The 20,059-nt window shown below is 45.5% G+C and overlaps 1 protein-coding gene across 3 annotated transcripts in view; it reads left to right on the forward strand.

The window, feature by feature from the left end:
- Positions 1–20,059, forward strand: part of FKBP8 (FKBP prolyl isomerase 8) — a 102,354-nt gene that overhangs the window by 68,091 nt on the left and 14,204 nt on the right. For 2 of the 3 annotated variants that reach the window (XM_069962482.1, XM_069962483.1), the window contains exons 5-7: positions 943–1,160; positions 7,144–7,316; positions 12,530–12,607. In XM_069962482.1, coding sequence (XP_069818583.1) covers positions 943–1,160; positions 7,144–7,316; positions 12,530–12,607 — 469 coding nt within the window. The remainder of the gene's footprint in view (positions 1–942; positions 1,161–7,143; positions 7,317–12,529; positions 12,608–20,059) is intronic. The other variant, XM_069962484.1, reaches the window with a different exon arrangement.

Below are 20,059 nucleotides of genomic sequence, written 5' to 3' on the forward strand. Positions count from 1 at the left end.
ATCTGTTTCTCCATAGGTTGAGTGGCGTAAATATAAAACCTCGCCTAAAAGAGAAAAAGTCCTATTTTATCTCATTTTTACTGCATAAATAATTTTTTCATAGTTTCACAGCTTATTTTATAGAACAATTAAGTCTAATTGCAAACTACAGTTGGTGTCGCAAAAAATAAGGGTTCATGTGGAGATATGATTAATATATTTAAATATATAAATGGCCCCTACAAGAAATATGGGGAAAAGATGTTCCAGGTAAAACCCCCTCAAAGGACAAGGGGGCACTGCCTCCGCCTGGAGAAAAAAAGGTTCAATCTCCGGAGGCGACAAGCTTTCTTTACCATGAGAAGTGTGAATCTGTGGGACAGTCTACCACAGGATCTGGTCACAGCAAAAACAGTAGAGGGCTTCAAAACCAGCCTAGACAAGTTCTTAGAGCAAAATAATATAAATGCATATGTATAGAACTTATCACCCCTCCCCCTTCCCTGTATCCATCCCCTCCTTGGTTAAACTTGATGGACATGTGTCTTTTTTTCAACCGTATTAACTATGTAACTATGTGGGTCTGTAGGTGAAAAATGCAAGTGTTTTTGGTCCTTTAAGCATGAATAGGGAAAAAAAGTGCAAGAAGTGCAATTGGCCTGTCAGGGTCAAACAACAGCTGAACAGGAGTATGAAGCTAGCCTAAAGCTGATGTCACATAAAACATTACATCAAAGCATCCCATCACACTCAACCCACACAACACAATTAGGTGACAGGTGCCATCCTAGGTAAATTCCATGGGAATTATAAAGGAAGGACTTTACTCCCTGCTGGATCTACTTCTGGCTTATGGCTGAAAAATGGCAGTGGCAGTTTTCCAAAAAAAACCTGTGTGTGAAAGCAGCCTAATGTTCACAATAACTTTAAATATGTGCAAAAATATGTTTTGTTTTCTTAAAGCAGTCCAAATATCCTGCCCAACGCGAATCTTGTCTTAGAGGTGACTCTCCTTGATGTTAAGGATGGCCCAGATTTGGAGCTCCTAACCGGGCAGGAAAAACTGGCCTTGGCTAACAAGAAGCGGGAACGTGGAAACTTCTACTACCAGCAAGCAGATTACGTGTTTGCTATAAACTCTTATGACATAGCTCTGAAGATTGTAAATTCTAGCTCCAAAGGTGTGTATCCATATTATAACAAAGTTCTTCTATAGGGAGTAAAGGGGGCCAGATTCACATGACACGAAGGGTGCCTTTACACAGAGAGATTTATCTGACAGATTTTTGAAGTCTAAACCAGGAATGGATTTGAAAAGAGGAGAAATCTCAGTCTTTACTTTTTGGCCTGGTTCCCTGTTTATGGTCTGTTTCTGGCTTCAAAAATCTGGAGAGCAATGGAAGCGGAGGTGCGCAAGCCATCCCATACAGACACTGTGTGACACTGAGGTAGGCGGGATTCCACAGCGGGGAGCTTTGCTGCAGAATTCCAACTGTTTTACTTGGTGTACACAAAAGTTCCAACTTTCTATCTTTTTAGCACATTTGTAACAAAGGTCAAAGCTTCATTTGCAATGTGGGGTGAGCAATAGCTTTGATTGCAACTGTATAATCCATATTCATAATAATGCCTAGCAGCTACCCTGTGCTACGTTTCTTCCATTTAGCTGAAAATGTAAAAATGTCTTAACTCAAATTATCAGTGGTCCTATGGATTCGGGACTATGTAAAGAATGGTGGAATTAATTTATCATACCTCTCCATCCTTACCCATAGCAGTCAGTCACAGTGTATACTTTATTTTTTCTCAGTGGCTTAACCTATTTAAGTGATACTCCCCCCCCCCCCCCCTCCCCCCCCTTTTACTCGCACTTCGTGGACATTTTTACCTAAGCTGGGCTTCACAGCATTTTGGCCCCATCTCCCACCTGGGGAGGGGGCCTAACTGCTGTGAAGTCCACCTAAGTGACAATGTCCATTGATGAAATGAAGCAATTTTAGTTGACTGCAATCACAAAAAAAAGAAAAATGATTGCTCCTTAGAAGTGTCATAGAGGTGTGGCCAAATGACAGCATTTAAGTGTTTGGACACCTCATGGACACTTGCAACAAGTGCAGGGGTGTTGATAGGTTGACCTAAATGGAATTCCCTAAGTTTGCCATCTTTCTTTGTTCACCTTTTACCCAATTTATATAGCTTTTATTTTACTACTTTAAAAAATGTGAACTTTATATTTAAAAAAATGAATATGCTTAAAATAGCTCTATGCTGATCCCTATAACTTTTTTTTTCCTGTCCTATGGTGCAGAATAAGGGCTCACTTTTTGGTACTAGTATTAGTACCATCTTGGAGTAGGTAGATCTTTTTAACCCCTTCAAGACCAAGCCCATTGATGCACAGGTCAAATTAATGCATCTTCCTCCCTGCCTTCTAAGAGCCATAGCGCTTTTATTTTTCCACCTACAGGGCTGGTTGGGGTGTCATTTCATTTTTTGCGCCATAATCTCTAGTTTTTTCATTATCATATGTTTTGATTGCTTTTTATTTTTTTTCTATTTTATAGAATTTAAAAAAAATCAGCATTCCTGCTGTGTTGTTTTTTCTTTTCAGTTTATGGAGGGATATTAAACTTTTATTTTGGGGAGGGGGGTGTATTATAAGAGGGTTTTTTTTTAATAATTTTAAACTTTTTTTTTTTAACCTCTTAAGGACATATGACGTACCGGTACGTCATATGTCCTCACTTGCACTTCAAAGCGGGGCCGCGCGGCGGCCCCGCTTTGAAGTGCCGCGATCCCGGGTGCCGCGAGTAGCCCGGGACCGCTGCTATTAGCGGGCACGGTCGGATCGCCGTGCCCGCTAATTAGCTAATCGGAGGCAACCGGAGGCAACGTTTCCCTGGTGTCTAGTGGGGGAGATCGCTCCTCCGGGACCTTGTCCCGGAGGAGCGATCTCCGTTACTGATGCCGGCCGGGGACGCGTCCAAGATGGCGCCGTCCTCGGCTCGGCACTCGTTCGTTTTCGGCTGCAGCAGCCGAAAGCAAACGAGTGCCGATCTCATGGATCTCTGCATCATATCTATGCTGCAGAGATCTCAATGAGAGATCCAAGTGTATATACTAGAAGTCCCCCAGTGGGGCTTCTAGTATATGTGTAAAAAAAAAAAATAAAGTGTTGTTTATAGTAAAAAGCCCCCTCCCCTAATAAAAGTCTGAATCACCCCCCTTTTCCCAGGTTTTAAATAAAAGTAAACAAATAAATAAATAAATAAACATGTTTGGTATCGCCGCGTGCGTAATCGCCCGAACTATTAATTAATCACATTCCTGATCTCGTACGGTAAACGGCGTCAGCGCAAAAAAATCCCAAAGTGCAAAATTGCGCATTTTTGGTCGCATCAAATCCAGAAAAAATGTAATAAAAAGCGATCAAAAAGACGTATATGCGCAATCAAGGTACCGATAGAAAGATCACATCATGGCGCAAAAAATGACACCTCGCACAGCCCCATAGACCAAAGGATAAAAGCGCTATAAGCCTGGGAATGGAGCGATTTTAAGGAACGTATATTGGTTAACAACGGTTTGAATTTTTTACAGGCCATCAGATACAATATAAGTTATACATGTTGTATATCGTTTTAATCGTAACAACTTGAGGAACATGCATAACAAGTCAGTTTTACCCCAGGGCGAATGGCGTAAAAAGACATTTCCCCCAAATAAAAGAAATGCGTTTTTTTTTTCAATTTCACCACACTTTGAATTTTTTTCTGGTTTCGCAGTGTACTTTATGCAAAAATTCAGCCTGTAATTGCAAAGTACAATTAGTGACGCAAAAAATAAGGGCTCATGTGGGTTTCTAGGTGGAAAAATGCAAGTGCTATGACCTTTTATGCACAAGGAGGAAAAACCGAAAACGTAAAAACGAAAATGGGCCGTGTCCTTAAAGGGTTAAATTACACTTTTTTTTTTTTTTACACACTTATTTCAGTTTAAAACATGCAATCAATAGATTGCATATACTGATCTATGCTATGCCATAGCATAGCATAGATCAGTGTTATCGGCAATCTATGCTTAGAGCAGGCTCTATACATAGATCACCCATCTGACAGGACGGAGGTAAGTGGATTACCCTGCCCGTCGCTACAAGCAATCGGGACCCCCCCAGCATGGTTGCTGGGGTCCCAATCACTCAGTGACAGGAGCTTGTCCTTTCACTGAGTATCTTAAACGCCGCGATTGCTGTGCATCGTGGCCTTTAAGGTGTTAATGGGAGGCAGGTGCCTCTCATCCTCAGCTCCCGGGACACTGATGTGTGTGGGGCCGCTCTCACTGCAGCGGTCCCGCACACATCATACCCCTTCACAGTCAGGAACGTACATGTACATTGTCATGTCAGGAACGTACATGCGGCCGCGCAGCTTCCCGGGATGCAGAAACCGCTTTGATGTTCCGCCCGCACAGCGAGCGGGCGGAACATTAAAGCGATCAGAATACAGGAGCAGGACCTGTCAGCTTCCTCCTTCTGTATTCCCTCCCATAGGCTGCCGGCACTTCATACCAGCAGCCTATGGGAGGCCGGGACGTGGCCTCTCCGGCATGCGTGATCATCACGCCTGCCGGAAGTCCCGTCCCTGTGGGTCACAAGATGGAGCCAGAAGAGTAGGAAGAGCTGCTGCCTGCAACCACACAGCGCGATTAGGTGAGTAGGATGTTTTTGTTTTTTTTTAGGGGCAGAGCAGGGGGCATTATTAGTATATGGGGGCACCTCTGGGGCATTATTAGTATATGGGGGCACCTCTGGGGGCATTATTAGTTCATGGAGGCACCTCTGGAGGCATTATTAGTATATGGGGGCACCTCTGGGGGCATTATTAGTATATGGGGGCACCTCTGCGGGCATTATTAGTTCATGAGGGCCACCTCTGGGGGCATTATTAGTATATGGGGGCACATCTGGGGGCATTATTATTTCATGGGGGCACCTCTGGGGGCATTATTAGCTCATGGGGCACCTCTGGGGGCATTATTAGCTCATGGGGGCACCTCTGGGGGCATTATTAGCTCATGGGGGCACAGCAGGGAATCCTACATAAAGGGGGCACAGCAGGCGATCCTACATACAGGGGGCATCCCACACAGCACAGTTACTATGGGAGCCTACAGGAGGGAGAAAGGAAAGGAAGTTGCTAGAAATGTGCGGAGCCTAAATTGTTTGTCTCGCAGGTTCTGAAAAGATGAAACATATCTGGAAGAAATCATCATGGAGGTCTGGGCCGGATGGAGAGGAAAAGGGAAAGTGACGCCTCAGATCAAAGAAAACGTCACCTGTGAGACACTTTTCTTATTTTGTAGAACATCATTTAGTAGGGGTGCCCCGAGGTGACAGCTACTACATTATCTGTACTCAGAGATATCACTGTGTTATCTGTGCTGTTACATAGGACTGCAGGTGAAATCTACTACATTATCTGTACTCAGGGGGATATCACTGTTATCTGTGGTGTTAATAGGACTGCAGGTGATATCAGGTGACTTCTCCAGGTTGCAGAAGTTCAAACTTCATCGTGCCCTGCTGACAGTTTATTATGGGAGTTGTAGTTTTGCAGCATGTGGCTCTTCAGGTTGCAGCACTACAACCCCCATCGTTTCCAACTGGCAGTTTATGATGAGAGTTGTAGTTTTGCAGCTGGAGAGTCAAAGATTGGAATACAATGATTAGACAATGACACAGTACAGTTCATTAATTATAGGGGGCAGTAGTGCAGTACATGAGGTGGAGGCAGTGGCAGTGCATTAGAACATGGTGGCACATTACAGTAATTGGATATAACGTTAGATATGACTTTGCCTGATCGGGTGAGATGGGTGGGCCCCAAGATAACATTTTGCACCAGGGCCCATCAGCCTTTAGCTACGCCCCTGGCCACCAGACAATGAATGAACTCTGGCTTTACATGCACAGTCCTTTGCTTTTGTTGCAGGGGACATTTCTTCTTGGTTATGTATAGGGGAAATTTTAAATTGTGGGAACACTGCTTTAAAGCAAATGTACCAGCAGGTACATCATTTGATCCTAATGGAGCCATGTCACAGAGGGGAAGGCAGAACGGCACACTGAGGGTGGGTGGGCTCGCCTCCAGTGCTTCAAGCCGGGCCGTTAACGGAAATAGACCGGCACTGTGCATGGGAACCAGGCCACGGTTAAAAAAAAATGACCATGGCACCGGCATCCCCACACCAACGCCAGTCTATTGATGGAAAGAGCTTGAAGCAATGTACTTGCTGGTACATTCACTTTAAGAATAAAAGAAGAAAGACACAACACTAAAACTAAACTACTAAAACAGGCAGTACACAGATTTGTAAATACTATTTAAAAATCTCAAGTCTTGCAGTTCATATCAGCTGCTGTATGTGCTGCAGAAAGTAGTGTATTCTTTCCAGCCTGACACAGTGCTCTCCGCTGCCACCTCTATTCATGACTTGGACAGAGATAAGTTAGGAAGACTTGAGATTCTTTAATAGAAATTAATTACTTATCTATATACCTTTCTGACCGTAGTCCACTTAAAAAAAAAACAAAAACAAAAAAAAAACAACAACAAAGAAACAGAAGATTTCGGCAGAAAAAGTTCCCTTGGTCCATCTAGTCTGCCCTTTTTAGCTCGTTTAGAATTGCTGGGGTGCCCCATGTAAAGCACAGTGTACGATCATTGCTTAGAGGTATTTTGGAGATCATTTGTTTAGTTATCAGGGTTCTTGGTATGGGAATGTTGAGATACCTTAATCAATTTACATATTGAGTAATGGTTGTGAAAACATAGTTATGCTCAGCCAATCACGGCTGAGCACAGTTATGACGCGGCGGAGGGGGGGCGGCGGCAGAGATTCGGCCGTGCGTCCGAAGATGACGTTTGGCACAAAATGGCGGACAGCCCTCGACACGGATCAGGTAATGTATAATGCACCACACACTTCCGGGTACACGGGCGGGGGTGGTGGGACACGGGAAGGGGGCGATTCACAGACCTAACATACATTACAAAGTTGTATAACTTTGTAATGTGTGTTGTTCTGTGAATAATTTTTTAGTGCCACACTACCCCTTTAACCTGGCTCCCACCTTCATCCCTCCTTTTTTTTTCTTTCATATAGTTGATTTTACTCCTGAGGAAGAGGCTGAATTGTTGGATGTTAAAATGAAGTGTCTTAATAACCTGGCAGCAACGCAGCTGAAGCTGGACCACTTTGAGGCAGCCCTGAAGTCATGTAACATGGTGCTGGAGCAGCAGCCAGAAAATATTAAGGCCTTGTTCAGGAAAGGGAAGGTAATTGCCAGAATGTGGTGTTTAAAACTGACTGACCATCAGACATTATATCATTTCTATTGACTAATACATGTTCTGCGTATTTACAGCAATTGACTGTATTCTCTCTTAGACTTTTAAGGACTTTTGATGGCCAAACCCATTAATTAACATCCGTTAATCAAAAGTGTATGGGGCCATTCCAAACAACCAATAACAGATGACATTGGTGGTGATAGGGATGGGCCATGATGAAAAATCACTGTCGACCCCTTTGTTCAGAGAGGGATGAGCCGCAGAGTGCTCTTGCTGCGGCTTTTCCTCCTCTTCCTCCATAGAGAACACAGGGCCACGCCGATCGTTTCTGTGTATGGGGAGGATGGGCAGCAAGCAGGACATATAACTGACGGCAGAACGATCGTTCGACGATCGTTGATGCTACTCTTGGTACTTGTGATCTCACAGATAAGTAGAACTGCCTGGGGGCATACATGAAAGGCTGTGTTATATATTAAAGGGGTAGTGCAGCGGTTAAGAATTATTCACAGAATAACACACATTACAAAGTTATACAACTTTGTAATGTATGTTATGTCTGTGAATGGCCCCCTTCCCCGTTTCCCACCGCCCCCACCTGTGTACCCGGAAGTGTGGTGTGCTATACTCACCTGTCACGTGCCGACACCCGTCGCCGATCTTCATTCAGTGACGTCTTCTTCGGACGGACGGCGAACAGCTCCGTCTGTTCCGAATGCCGGCCACCCTCTCCAGTGTCATCCGATGCTCAGCCGCGATTGGCTGAGCAGAACTGTGCTCAGCCAATCGCGACTGAGCACAGTTGTGACGCGGCGGAGGGAAGACGGGCGGCAGCGACTCGGCCGTCCGTCCGTCCGAAGATGACGTTTGGCACAAAATGGCGGACGGCCCTCGACACAGATTAGGTAATGTATAATGCACCAACACTTCTGGGTACACGGGTGGGGGTGGTGGGACAAGGGGAAGGGGCGATTCACAGACATAACATACATTACAAAGTTGTATAACTTTGTAATGTGTGTTATTCTGTGAATAATTTTTTTGCGCCACACTACCCCTTTAATAGAATCACACAAGAACAGCTTAGATACACCTGCCATGCAGACAGTATCACACATGAGGGGTATAGATGCAAAGTCAAAGAATTTCATGGGTTTAGACATTTGCCCAGTAGCTTTAGAGATTGTAGGTTTCTATACCCCTTTTCAGCAGACTGTATCATAAATGACAGGTTTACATACACTAGAGAAACTTTAGGGTCATTTTAAATACAAAGATATCTGAGAGATTTTTGAAGTCAAAACCAGGAACAGACAATAAACAGAGAACATTTTATAAAAGAGACTGAGATCTCTATTCAAATCCATTCCTGGCTTTGGCTTCAAAATTCTGTCACATAATCTGTCATATGTGTTTAAAAAGGACCCTTAGGGTATGTTCACACTACAGAACACGCAAGGAAATTTCAAGCTGAGGCTGCGAGGCATACTCCTATTGAAGTTCCACCTGTGCCGGTCCAATCCAGATCTTGGATTAAACTTGAAAAATAACATTGAGTAAATAGTTTAAAATTCCATGCTTAAAGTGACACTGTCACCCCCTTTTTGCATTATGACTACTCTTCACAGGTGTAAAATTCAGGTTAAATTTAGCCGTTTTCATACCTCATTTTCTATCATACCTCATGATGCTTGTTCCAGTTAAAAGTGATATTTTATCATCTGGGATTGGAATACCTGGGCGGGGTTTTGCAGGCAAAGCGCCACTTAGCAACGCCCCGAGCATCACGTCATCCGTGACGTCATTGTCGCCCCCTCAACAGTCATTGGAAGGGCCGGTCTAAAGGTCTAGGCCCCACCCCCACTAGATTGGACCACACAATGGTCTCTGAGGGGGCGTGGCCTATGCATTGCTGGGGGAGTGGCTAAGTGGCGCTTTGCCCGCGAAGCCCTGTCCAGGTATCCCAATCCCAGATGATAAAAATATCACTCTTTACTGGAACAAGCATCATGAGGTATGATATAAAATAAGGTATGAAAACTGCTAAATTTAAAGGGGTTATCCAGCGCTACATAAACATGGCCACTTTCTTCCAGAGACAGCACCGCTCTTGTCTCCAGCTTGGGCGGGGTTTTGCTACTCTGTTCCATTGAAGTGAATGGAGCTTAATTGCAAACTACACCTGAACTGGAGACAAGAGTCGTGTTGTCTCTGAAAGAAAATGGCCATGTTTTTATAGCACTGGATAACCCCTTTAACCTTTACACCTGTGTAGAGCAGTCATAATGCAAAAAAGGGGGTGACAGTGTCACTTAAAAGGGGTTGGCCACTTGATAGTAAAATTGTTTAGTATACAGTATTAGTAAGTGTGCTCATATCATTTACTGACAGCAGCTCCCCTATATGTTTCATAAAGCTTGACTCCCCTACTCCAGACTGTGCTGCCCTGCTCTGTGGTGTGTTTGTCCATAAGATGGCTGAAGCATGTGACCATGCCCCGCCCCTCAGTGTCACCACTGAGCCTGTATATTTGCTAATGGATAACACTGGGGGGCGGTCATGCTCACATGCTCCTCCATGTTGGCCCTCTTATGGAAAGACTCACCACAAAGCAGGACAGCACAGCCTGGAAAGGAGGGGGGGGGGGGGGGGGGGGGAGTCTGAGTTTGACTCTCTGAGGTACCCACGGAGCTGCTGTCAGTAAGTGCAGTGAGTAGACTTACTAATACTGTACTGAACTATTTTGCTATAAAGTGTCCGACCCTTTTAATTCCGTAGTGTGAACATAGCCTAGGTCAAAGTACTAACCCTGCTGCTGATAAGAGGCTAAGGGTACTATTAAACGGAACGATAATCGGCCGAATAGGCCCGATTCGGCCGATTATCGCTCCGTGTAATGCAACGATCAGCCGATGACAACGAACATCGGCTGATCGTTGATATAGGTTAGACCCTATTTTCGTTGGGCGCCGACCGCGCACCGCTGCGTGTAATAGCGGTGCGTGGCCGGCGACTAACGATATACATTACCCATCCACGTTCCAGGGCTGCTCCTGCCGTCCGCTTCTCCCGGGGTCCCGCGCGCGCTCTAGCTTCACAGAGGCCTGTCAGCTGATAGGCCGCTCAGCCAATCACAGGCTGCGGCGGTCCCGGCCTGTGATTGGCTGAGCGGTCTACCAGCTGACAGGCCGCTGTGAAGCTAGAGCGCGCACGGGACCCCGGAGGAAGAGGACGGCAGGAGCAGCCCTGGAACGTGGATGGGTAATGTATGCCAGTTTAGCAAGGGCTGCAAGGACATCGGTAACGAATTGTTTTATGTTTGCTTACATTTGTTTCTTCCCTAGTGCCATTGCAGTGTGTGTGTGTGTGTGTGTGTGTGTGTGTGTGTGTGTACACAGATACATTAAGTGCCCGGGCAGGTTAGAGCGAAGGTCCCGTCCTTGCCAGATGTACAGGAGGGGAGGGGGATGCGGAAGAGCGCCCTATAGAAATGAATGGGAAAATCTCCACACTGCACACACAGGTGATATAATTTGCTGCAGCTCTGCCCAGCAGTAAACGTCAGTTGGGAGCCTTAGCAACCAATAGGATTACTACTTTCATTTTCACAAGGAGCTGTGGTTGCTAGGGCCAGCTGCCTCACAACATCCACAGAAATAACTGGTAGACCCCCCCCCCCCTACTCCATATATACAGTACATGTATACAGGACCCCCTACTCCATCTATACAGTACATGTATACAGGACCCCCTACTCCATCTATACAGTACAGGTATACAGGGCCATATTACCAGCTGCTGATGTCCTAAGCACTAAACCTGAAGATGCCCCATCTTCACTCACCAATTAGCATCATGATAGATTGGTAGGTAATAGCTCCAGAGGTCACATTTACCGCCACATCAGACCTGACCAATACTGCCATACCAGACCTGACCAATACCACCACACTTTGACTGGATAACACCACCATACCAGACCTGACCAATACCACCACACTGTGACTAGATAACACCGCCATACCCGACCTGATTAATACGGCCACACTGTGACTGGATAACACCGCCATGCCAGACCTGACCAATACGGCCACACTGTGACTGGATAACACTGCCATACCAGACCTGACCAATACCGCCATACTGTGACTGGATTACACTGCCACACTAGACCTGACCAATACCACCATACTCCGCCGGCGGTGCTGGCCGGGTTCTGGTGTGGTGTTTTTGGGTCTGGTCCTGTGGCATGGGGGTCGCAGGGCCGTCCCATGGCCCCCATTCCCTGACTGTGCACGCCTGCGGGGTTGGTAGCCACTGACTGGCACGGTGTGGACTTAGTGTAGGGACCCATGTGTATCAGATACCTGCACGATGGTACATGGGGCAGTATGGCTTGATCAATTCATACACAAAATTCTGATGTGTTTTTTATTTAGCCTAGGGGCACTAGTATCAGCCATGGGTGTGAGATGCAGCGCTTTTTCTTCCCTGAACCACCATACTGTGACTGGATAACACTGCCATGCCAGACCTGACCAATACCGCTATACTGTGACTGGATAACACCGCTATACCAGACCTGACCATTGCCGTCATACTGTGACTGGATAACACTGCCACACCAGACCTGACCAATACTACCATACTGTGACTGGATAACACTGCCATACCAGACCTGACAAATACCACCATACCGTGACTGGATAACACTGCCACACCAGACCTGACCAATACTACCATACTGTGACTGGATAACACTGCCATACCAGACCTGACCAATGCCACCATACTGTTACTGGATAACACTGCCACACCAGACCAGGTCAATACTACCATATCCCCCTTCGAAACGACTGGCAAGTCTGATCAGGAGGTGGAAGACTAGATAAAAATAAAAAAAAATTACAAAGTTGTTGCCTTCCCCCTGCTCCCTGGTGCTGCCCCCATGCAAGGTGCTGCCATAGGCAAACCACGAGTACCTAATGGTAAATACGACCCTGCAGGTATACAGGACACTACAGGTATACAGGACCCCAAAACTATACACTACAGGTGCGCGGGACCTCCACCAACTATATACTACAGGTATCAAAAAAGAAGGATGTGTCCAGCTCACCGTGTGCTTTGTTTGATTACCAATGTATATAATCAGAAATATGTGTATCAAGGCTTTAATCATCTGCTTCTTTGTGCAGGTCTTGGCCCAGCAGGGAGAATACAGTGAGGCTATAGCCATACTCAGGAAGGCATTAAAACTAGAGCCAGCTAATAAGGTACTTATTGTAAAATATATCCTATGTACTAAAAAGAACTATGGGACATGTTTATGAAAATGTCATTGGTGGCTATAGGCAGTATCAACAGATTTAACCCCTTTGACTGACGGTGCTGCACCTTTTAAAACTATATTAAAAATCCAGGTTAAAGAGAACCAATCACCTAAAATTAACTGTCCCTCTAATAAAAGTTTCTCTCTCCCTAAGTCTATTCCTGAAGATACAGACTGCATTTACAGTCTGTATCTTATACTGTACCCAATCCTGTATAGTAGTGTAAGTATTGCTGGGCGCCGCCATCTTGATGACGTCACTTGCGTTCCAGCGGTGCGTTCCAGCAGTGGAACGCAACTGACGTCATGAAGATGGCGGTGCCCGGGAATACTGCACCGCTATACAGGATTAGGTAAAGTATAAGATACAGACTGCAAAGGCAGTCTGTATCTCCATAAAGTCTACTTATAAAGATACAGACTGCCTGTGCAGTCTGTATCTTATACTTTACCTAATCCTATGTAGCAGTGTAGTGAGCCGGGCGCCATCTTGATGACTGGAACGCAAATGACGTCATCAAGATGGCGCCCGGCATTACTGCACCGCTACAAAGGAGTAGGCAAAGTAAAAGATACAGACTGCAAAGGCAGTCTGTATCTCCATAAAGTCTACTTATAAAGATACAGACTGCCTTTGCAGTCTGTATCTTATACTTTACCTACTCCTTTGTAGCGGTGCAGTAATGCCGGGCGCCATCTTGATGACGTCATTTGCCTTCCGGCGGTGCGTTCCAGTCATCAAGATAGTGCCCGGCTCACTACACTGCTACATAGGATTAGGTAAAGTATAAGATACAGACTGCAAATGCAGTCTGTATCTTCATGAGAAAACTAATAGCTTTAATTAGGACAGATATACACAGCGATCTCGCGCTGTATAGCGCGAGATCACTGTGTATTTACAGAGCGGCGGGCAAGGGCTCATGGGAGCTCTTCCTGACGCTCTGCATGCCGGGAGCTTCCTGTCACGCGCCGGCTCTTTTGAAAAGAGTCGGCGCGTGACAGTGAAGAGAGACATGAATAAATTAAAAACGCGGACAGAAAATTCATTAATTCTATTTACAAATATTAATAAAAAAGTAATTTAAATAGAATTAAGGAATAAAAAAAAAAAAAAAACTTCCGTGATTGGTTCTCTTTAAAGGGGTATACTGGAGAAAACTAAATTGCTAATACATTGCTATAATAAACATATATTGTTTGTAATATAACTTAACAGAATGAGGGAAGGAAGAATGGCTAGAATGGAGGTTAATGACAACGAAAAGAGTTAAGGAATAAAGTGAAGTAAGAGAAGGGAAAAAAAGAATCAATGAAGAGGAAATTAAGACGAATGATTAGGGTTGGTTACACTGATCTGGAGGCAAGAGGAGATGGAGTATTAACCCCTTAAGGACAGAGCCTGAAATGGCCTTAATGACAGAGACAAATTTTATGAATATGACCAGTGTCACTTTAGTCATTAATAACTTCGGGATGCTTTTACCTATCCGGCTGATTCTGAGATTGTTTTCTCGTGACATATTGTACTTTACATTTCTGGTAAATTGGAGTCGATACTCATAACAAATCTTTATGAAAAAAACCCAAATAATGTGAAAAAATGCATTTTTCCAACTTTGAAACTTCTTTGCGTATACAGAAAGTGGTTATACCACATAAATTATATATTAAATAGCATTAGCAACATGTCTACTTTATGTTGGCGGCATTTATTAAACTATCTTTCATTTTTTTTAGACGATAGGAAGCTTAAAACATTAGCAGCAAATTTCCAAATTTTCAGTAAAATTTCAAAATCAGATATTTTTAGGGACCTGTTCAGATTTAAAGTGTATTTGAGGGGCCTGTATGTTAGAAAGCCCCACAAAGCACCCCATTTCAGAAACTGCACCCCCCAAACTCTGCAAAAGCACATCCAGAAAGTGTTTTAACCCTTTAGGGGAGTCACAGAAATAAAAGCTAAGTGTGTAAGGAATTTGAAAATTTTAATTTTCTGTGCAGAGATTTTATTGTAATCCAATATTTTTCATAATTATAAACCTATGACCAGAGAAATGCACCCCAATAATTATTGCCCCTTTTCTGCAGTTTATAGAAATACCCCATATGTGGCCCTATTGCGCTATTTGACGCAACCACAAGCCTCAGATATAAGGGAGCGCCTAGTGAATTTCAACGCCTCCGTTATATTTGGTCATTTTTGACTGTACCACTTCAGGTTGGCAGAGGCTCTGGGGTGTCAAAACCTAAAAAACACCCCTAAAGGGACACCATTTAGAAAACTACACCCCTCAAGGAATGTAACAAGGGGTGCGGTGAGCATCTGGACCCCACAGGTGCTTCACAGATTTTCCGAACAATATGGCGTGAAAAAAGAAAAATTTATTTTTTACACTAAAACGTTGTTCTAGCCTTCAATTTTTCATTTTCTTAAAGGGATAAGAGGCAAAAAAAGACAAAAAATGTGTAGCGCAGTTTCTCCCGAGTACAGAAATACCCCACATGTGGCGATAGAGTGCCAAGGGGGCGCAGGACGAGCCTCCAAAGGGAAGGAGCGCCAATTGGCTTTTGGAAGCTGAATTTCACTGAAAAGGATTTCAAGGGCCATGTCGCATTTACAGAGCCCTCGTGCTGCCAAAACACTGGAAACCCCCCACAAGTGATTCCATTCTGGAAACTACACCCCTCAAGGAATCTAACAAGGGGGGCAGTGAGCATATGGACCCCACTGGTGACGGGCACAAATGTGGAACAATGTGACGTGAAAGGGAAAAATTTCATTTTTTCACTTTCATGGCACAAATGTGCCCGTCATCAAGGGGTCCATATCCTCACTGCACCCCTTGTTAGATTCCTTGAGGGGTGCAGTTTCCAGAATGGGGTCACTTGTGGGGGGTTTCCAGTGTTTTGGCAGCACGAGGGCTCTGTAAATGCGACATGGCGTTCATCATCCATTCTAGCCAAATCCAACCTCAAATCCAAATGGCGCTCCTTCCCTTGGGAGGCTTGCCCTGCGCCCACATGGCGCTTTATGTCCACATGTGGGGTATTTACGGACTCGGGGGAAATTGCTCTACACATATTGTGTGTTTTTTTTCTCTTTTAACCCCTTGTGAAAATGATAAATTCAAGGCTAAACCAACATTATAGTGTAAAAAATGTAATATTTCATTTTCACGCCACATTGTTCCACATTTGTGCCCGTCACCAGTGGGGTCCATATGCTCACTACACCCCTTGTTACATTCCTTGAGGGGTGTAGTTTCCATAATGGGGTCACTTGTGGGGGGTTTCAACTGTCTTGGCAACACAGAGGCCTTTTGAATGCAACATGGCCCCTCAAAATCCATTCCATCCAAATCCAGCCTTCAAAAACGAAATGGTGCTCCTTCCCTTCGGAGGCTTACCCTGCACCCGCATGGCGCTTTATGTCCACATATGGGGTATTTATGGACTCGGGGGAAATTGCGCTACACATTTTGGTTTTTTTTTCCTCTTTTAACCCCTTGTGAAAATGATATATTCAAGGCTAAACCAACATTATAGTGTAAAAAATGTAATATTTAATTTTCACGCTACATTGTTCCACATTTGTGTCCGTCACCAGTGGGGTCCATATGCTCACTACACCCCTTGTTACATTCCTTGAGGGGTGCAGTTTCCATAATGGGGTCACTTGTGGGGGGTTTCAACTGTCTTGGCAACACAGGGGCCTTTTGAATGCAACATGGCCCCTCGAAATCCATTCCATCCAAATCCAGCCTTCAAAAACCAAATGGCGCTTCTTCCCTTCGGAGGCTTTCCCTGCACCCGCATGGCGCTTTATGTCCACATGTGGGGTATTTCCGTACTCAGGGGAAATTGCTCTACACATTAAATGTTTTTTTTATCTTTTAACCCCTTGTGAAAATGAAAAAACATGACAAGATTAATGATTTAGAGTAAAAATTTTACAAAAATTACACTAAATGTTGGTCTAGCCTTGATTTTTTTCCATTTCCACAAGGGGTTAAAAAAGAAAATGAACACAAAACGTGTAGGGTAGTGTCCCCTGAGCACGAAAATACACCACATGTGGGCATAATGTGCCATATGGGCACAGGGCAAGTCACCAAAGGGACAGAGCGCCATTTAGAGGCTGGAATGGAGGATGGAGGCCATGTCGCAATTACAAAGCTCCTGTGCTGCCAGGACAGTAGAAACCCCCGACAAGTGACCCCATTCTGGAAACTACACCCCATAAGGAATCTAACAAGGGGTGCAGTGAGCATATGGACCCCACTGGTGACGGGCACTTACGTAGAACATGTGCCGAGAAAATAAAAAATACAATTTTTTTCATTTTCACGTCCCAAATGTGGCCGTCACCAGGGGGCCATATCCCTGCTGCCCCCCTTCTTAGATTCCTTTTGGGGTGTAGTTTCCAGAATGGGGTCACTTGTGGGGGGTTTCTACTGTCCTGGCCGCACAGAGGCTTTGTAATTGCATCATGGCATCCTCTAATGGGAATGGCGGCCATACCTACTTAGCTGGGGAAAAGGGACAATTCTAATTTATTTGGGGGTATTAGGCCAATTATTAGTTTATAAGGTTGGAAAGGACAGGTGTCCATCAAATTCAACCTGTGTTGATCCAGAGGAAGGCAAAAAAAAAAACCCTCGTAAGGCAGACGACAGAAGCCTCATCACAGGGGAAAAATTCCTTCCCGACTCCATAATGGCGATCAGAATAACCCTGGATCAGGGTGACCCCTGAAATAGGAATAAGGGAAGGAATTTAGATAATGTAGAACCCCAATGACGTGTGGTTCACCTTGAAGCGATCCAGTATGCAGAGGCCGGGGTGATCAGGACAGGTGTCACACTGGAAAATGGTGTCCTTCCTGATCCCCCTGTTACGCCACACTCTGCACTTCTTCTGGGGTCTCCTGTTTTCCAGTGTGGGGGACGTCACCTGGAAAATGTTGTCCTGGTGCGATACGGGGTCCTTCATATCCAGAAGCGCTGGGTCCGCTCCATGGCTGCTAAATATTAGGGCTCTATTACTACTTCTGATATGTTCGGATCGTGCCGCAAGCTACAGTAGCTCGGGCAGCGAGGGACCAGAAGAGGGGGTGCTGGTATAAAAGTTATCCCCGTACAGGTGGTGACCTTTATCCAGCAGTGGGAAGATCAGTTCCCAAACGATCTCCCCACTAACTCCGAGGATGGGGGGGGGAGGGGGCATCTGGGGGCTGCATTCGGGTGTCCCTTCCTACATACACTCTAAGGGTACGTGCACACTGCGGAATCGCGACAGATAACCCTTCATGCATTCCGCAGTTGGCACCCTCCGGCGGACTGATGCAGGCGCACGTCTCCACACGTGTCATAGACTCCATTCTATGCACGGGCGGATTCCGCTCTCTGTCCAACGTGTTCATTCTTTGGATGGACGATGGAATCCGCCCGTGCATAGAATGGAGTCTATGACACGTGTGGAGACGTGCGCCTGCATCAGTCCGCCGGAGGGTGCCAACTGCGGAATGCATGAAGGGTTATCTGTCGCAATTCCGCAGTGTGCACGTACCCGAAATCTGTAAGTGTACCCTGAGGTACTGTCACAGAGTGTGTAGAATTTCACACCATACCATCATCTCTTATTGGGACGGTACTGGCGGAAAAGACGTGTCTGGGGGGCAGCGTACGCTACGCTACCCCCAGACAAGTCACTGGATGATGAGGATGAATGGAGGAAAGAAGGATCCCCCCATTCATCTATCCTCACTGGCTGTTTCGGTGTCGCAGGTAATAATAACGTATCCCTCTGACGCCGAAAACACCCTGGGGGCCATCTTTATACGGGGATTGGTATATGGGGTATGTAGTGGTGTAGTGTCAAACTTTATTCAATGTAGTGTGGTGTAATGTAGTGTTTTTTTTACGTGTTTTTTTACAGTAAGTATAAAAAAAAAACCTACGCCAACAAAGGAGTTGCTGATAAATGCCGCACTTATGTGCGGCACTTATCAGCAGACCGTGGCAGTAGGATATAGAAAAAAAACACCCTACGCCAAAAAGGAGGAGTTGCTGATTAGCAGCGCACTTTCGTGCGATGCTGATCAACACTCAGCGGCGATAGGGTGCGGAAAATAGAAAAAAAAAATAAAAAAAAAAAAAAAAAAAAAAATAGTGTATTACACATATCAGCCGCTAGAGGGCAGCAGAGCGCAAAATACGGAAAGAGCCGACGCTGGAGCCGAAAATAGCCGAGAGAAGCCGAACGTGACGTCACGGAAGAAGCCGAAGACCCGAACGAAGACGAGGATGCCGCGAACCCGGAAGACGCCGATCAGGAGCCCGGGACAGGTGAGTAATGTACAAATACCTGCTCTGGACCCCTCGGCTACCTAGCTGAGGGGTCCAGGGCAGGTATTTACTATTTTGTGGGACTCTGATCGCCGTGCCACCGGCCCAATCGCCGTGAACGGCCGGCCGTTCACGGCGATCGGGCCGGTGGCACGGCGATCACCATTACTTTTTACAGTAATGGCGGTCGGTGCCGTCCTCGGACAGCACCGAGCGCCATTTTTTTCCGGGTCATCGGGTCGCCGATGACCCGGAAAGGTTCCGATCGCCGCTATTGGCTGATCTGAATTGATCAGCCTATAGCGGCGATCGTAAGCACGGGGGGTGTTAACCACCCCCCGTGCCGTGAAGCTAAGATGGCCTGCTATGATTTATAGCAGGCCATCTTCCCCGACCGCTGTGTGTGAACACGCAGCGATCGGGGAAACATCGGGCGTAAATTTACGCCCTGATGCGCCAAGTACCAGGGCGCGAGGGCGTAAGTTTACGCCCGATGTCGTTAAGGGGTTAAAGGGGTTATCCGGGTAAACAAAAACAATATTCTAAACAATTCCCCTTCCCCAATACCACCCCATGTCTAATATAGGTGTATACCTTTCTTTTACCTGTTTTTTTTTTTTTTTTTTTTTTTTTTTCCCTTATTCTTATCGGCTCTTGTCTAAAATCATCTACTCTGGGTCCACTCTGACCATGCTCAGTTCCCTTTTACTTCTTCCCTTAGTAGCCACAGTTCCCTTTGTAAGTGTTATGGATTTTCTTAGAGTCTGGATGGAACCAGAATGTTTTCATTCACAGTCAGCAAGCAGAGATATAAACCTACACTACACCCCCAACCTCGGTAAACAGGTGCCTGTTATGCAGCACATAGCTACACCGTATGCACATCAGCTGGTATGGAATACATATTGGGCTAATGTAATGCAAAATCAGTGAAAACAACAGTCCTGTGTTTACTGATGTTGTAATGACAACAGTGGGCAGGGAAGAAAGGTAATGGGGCGAGTACGCAAATGGACTAATCAGGGAGATGCATAATGGGAAATGTA

Source organism: Dendropsophus ebraccatus, chromosome 3, assembly GCF_027789765.1.
Source record: "Dendropsophus ebraccatus isolate aDenEbr1 chromosome 3, aDenEbr1.pat, whole genome shotgun sequence".
In the NCBI taxonomy this organism is placed as follows: domain Eukaryota; kingdom Metazoa; phylum Chordata; class Amphibia; order Anura; family Hylidae; genus Dendropsophus; species Dendropsophus ebraccatus.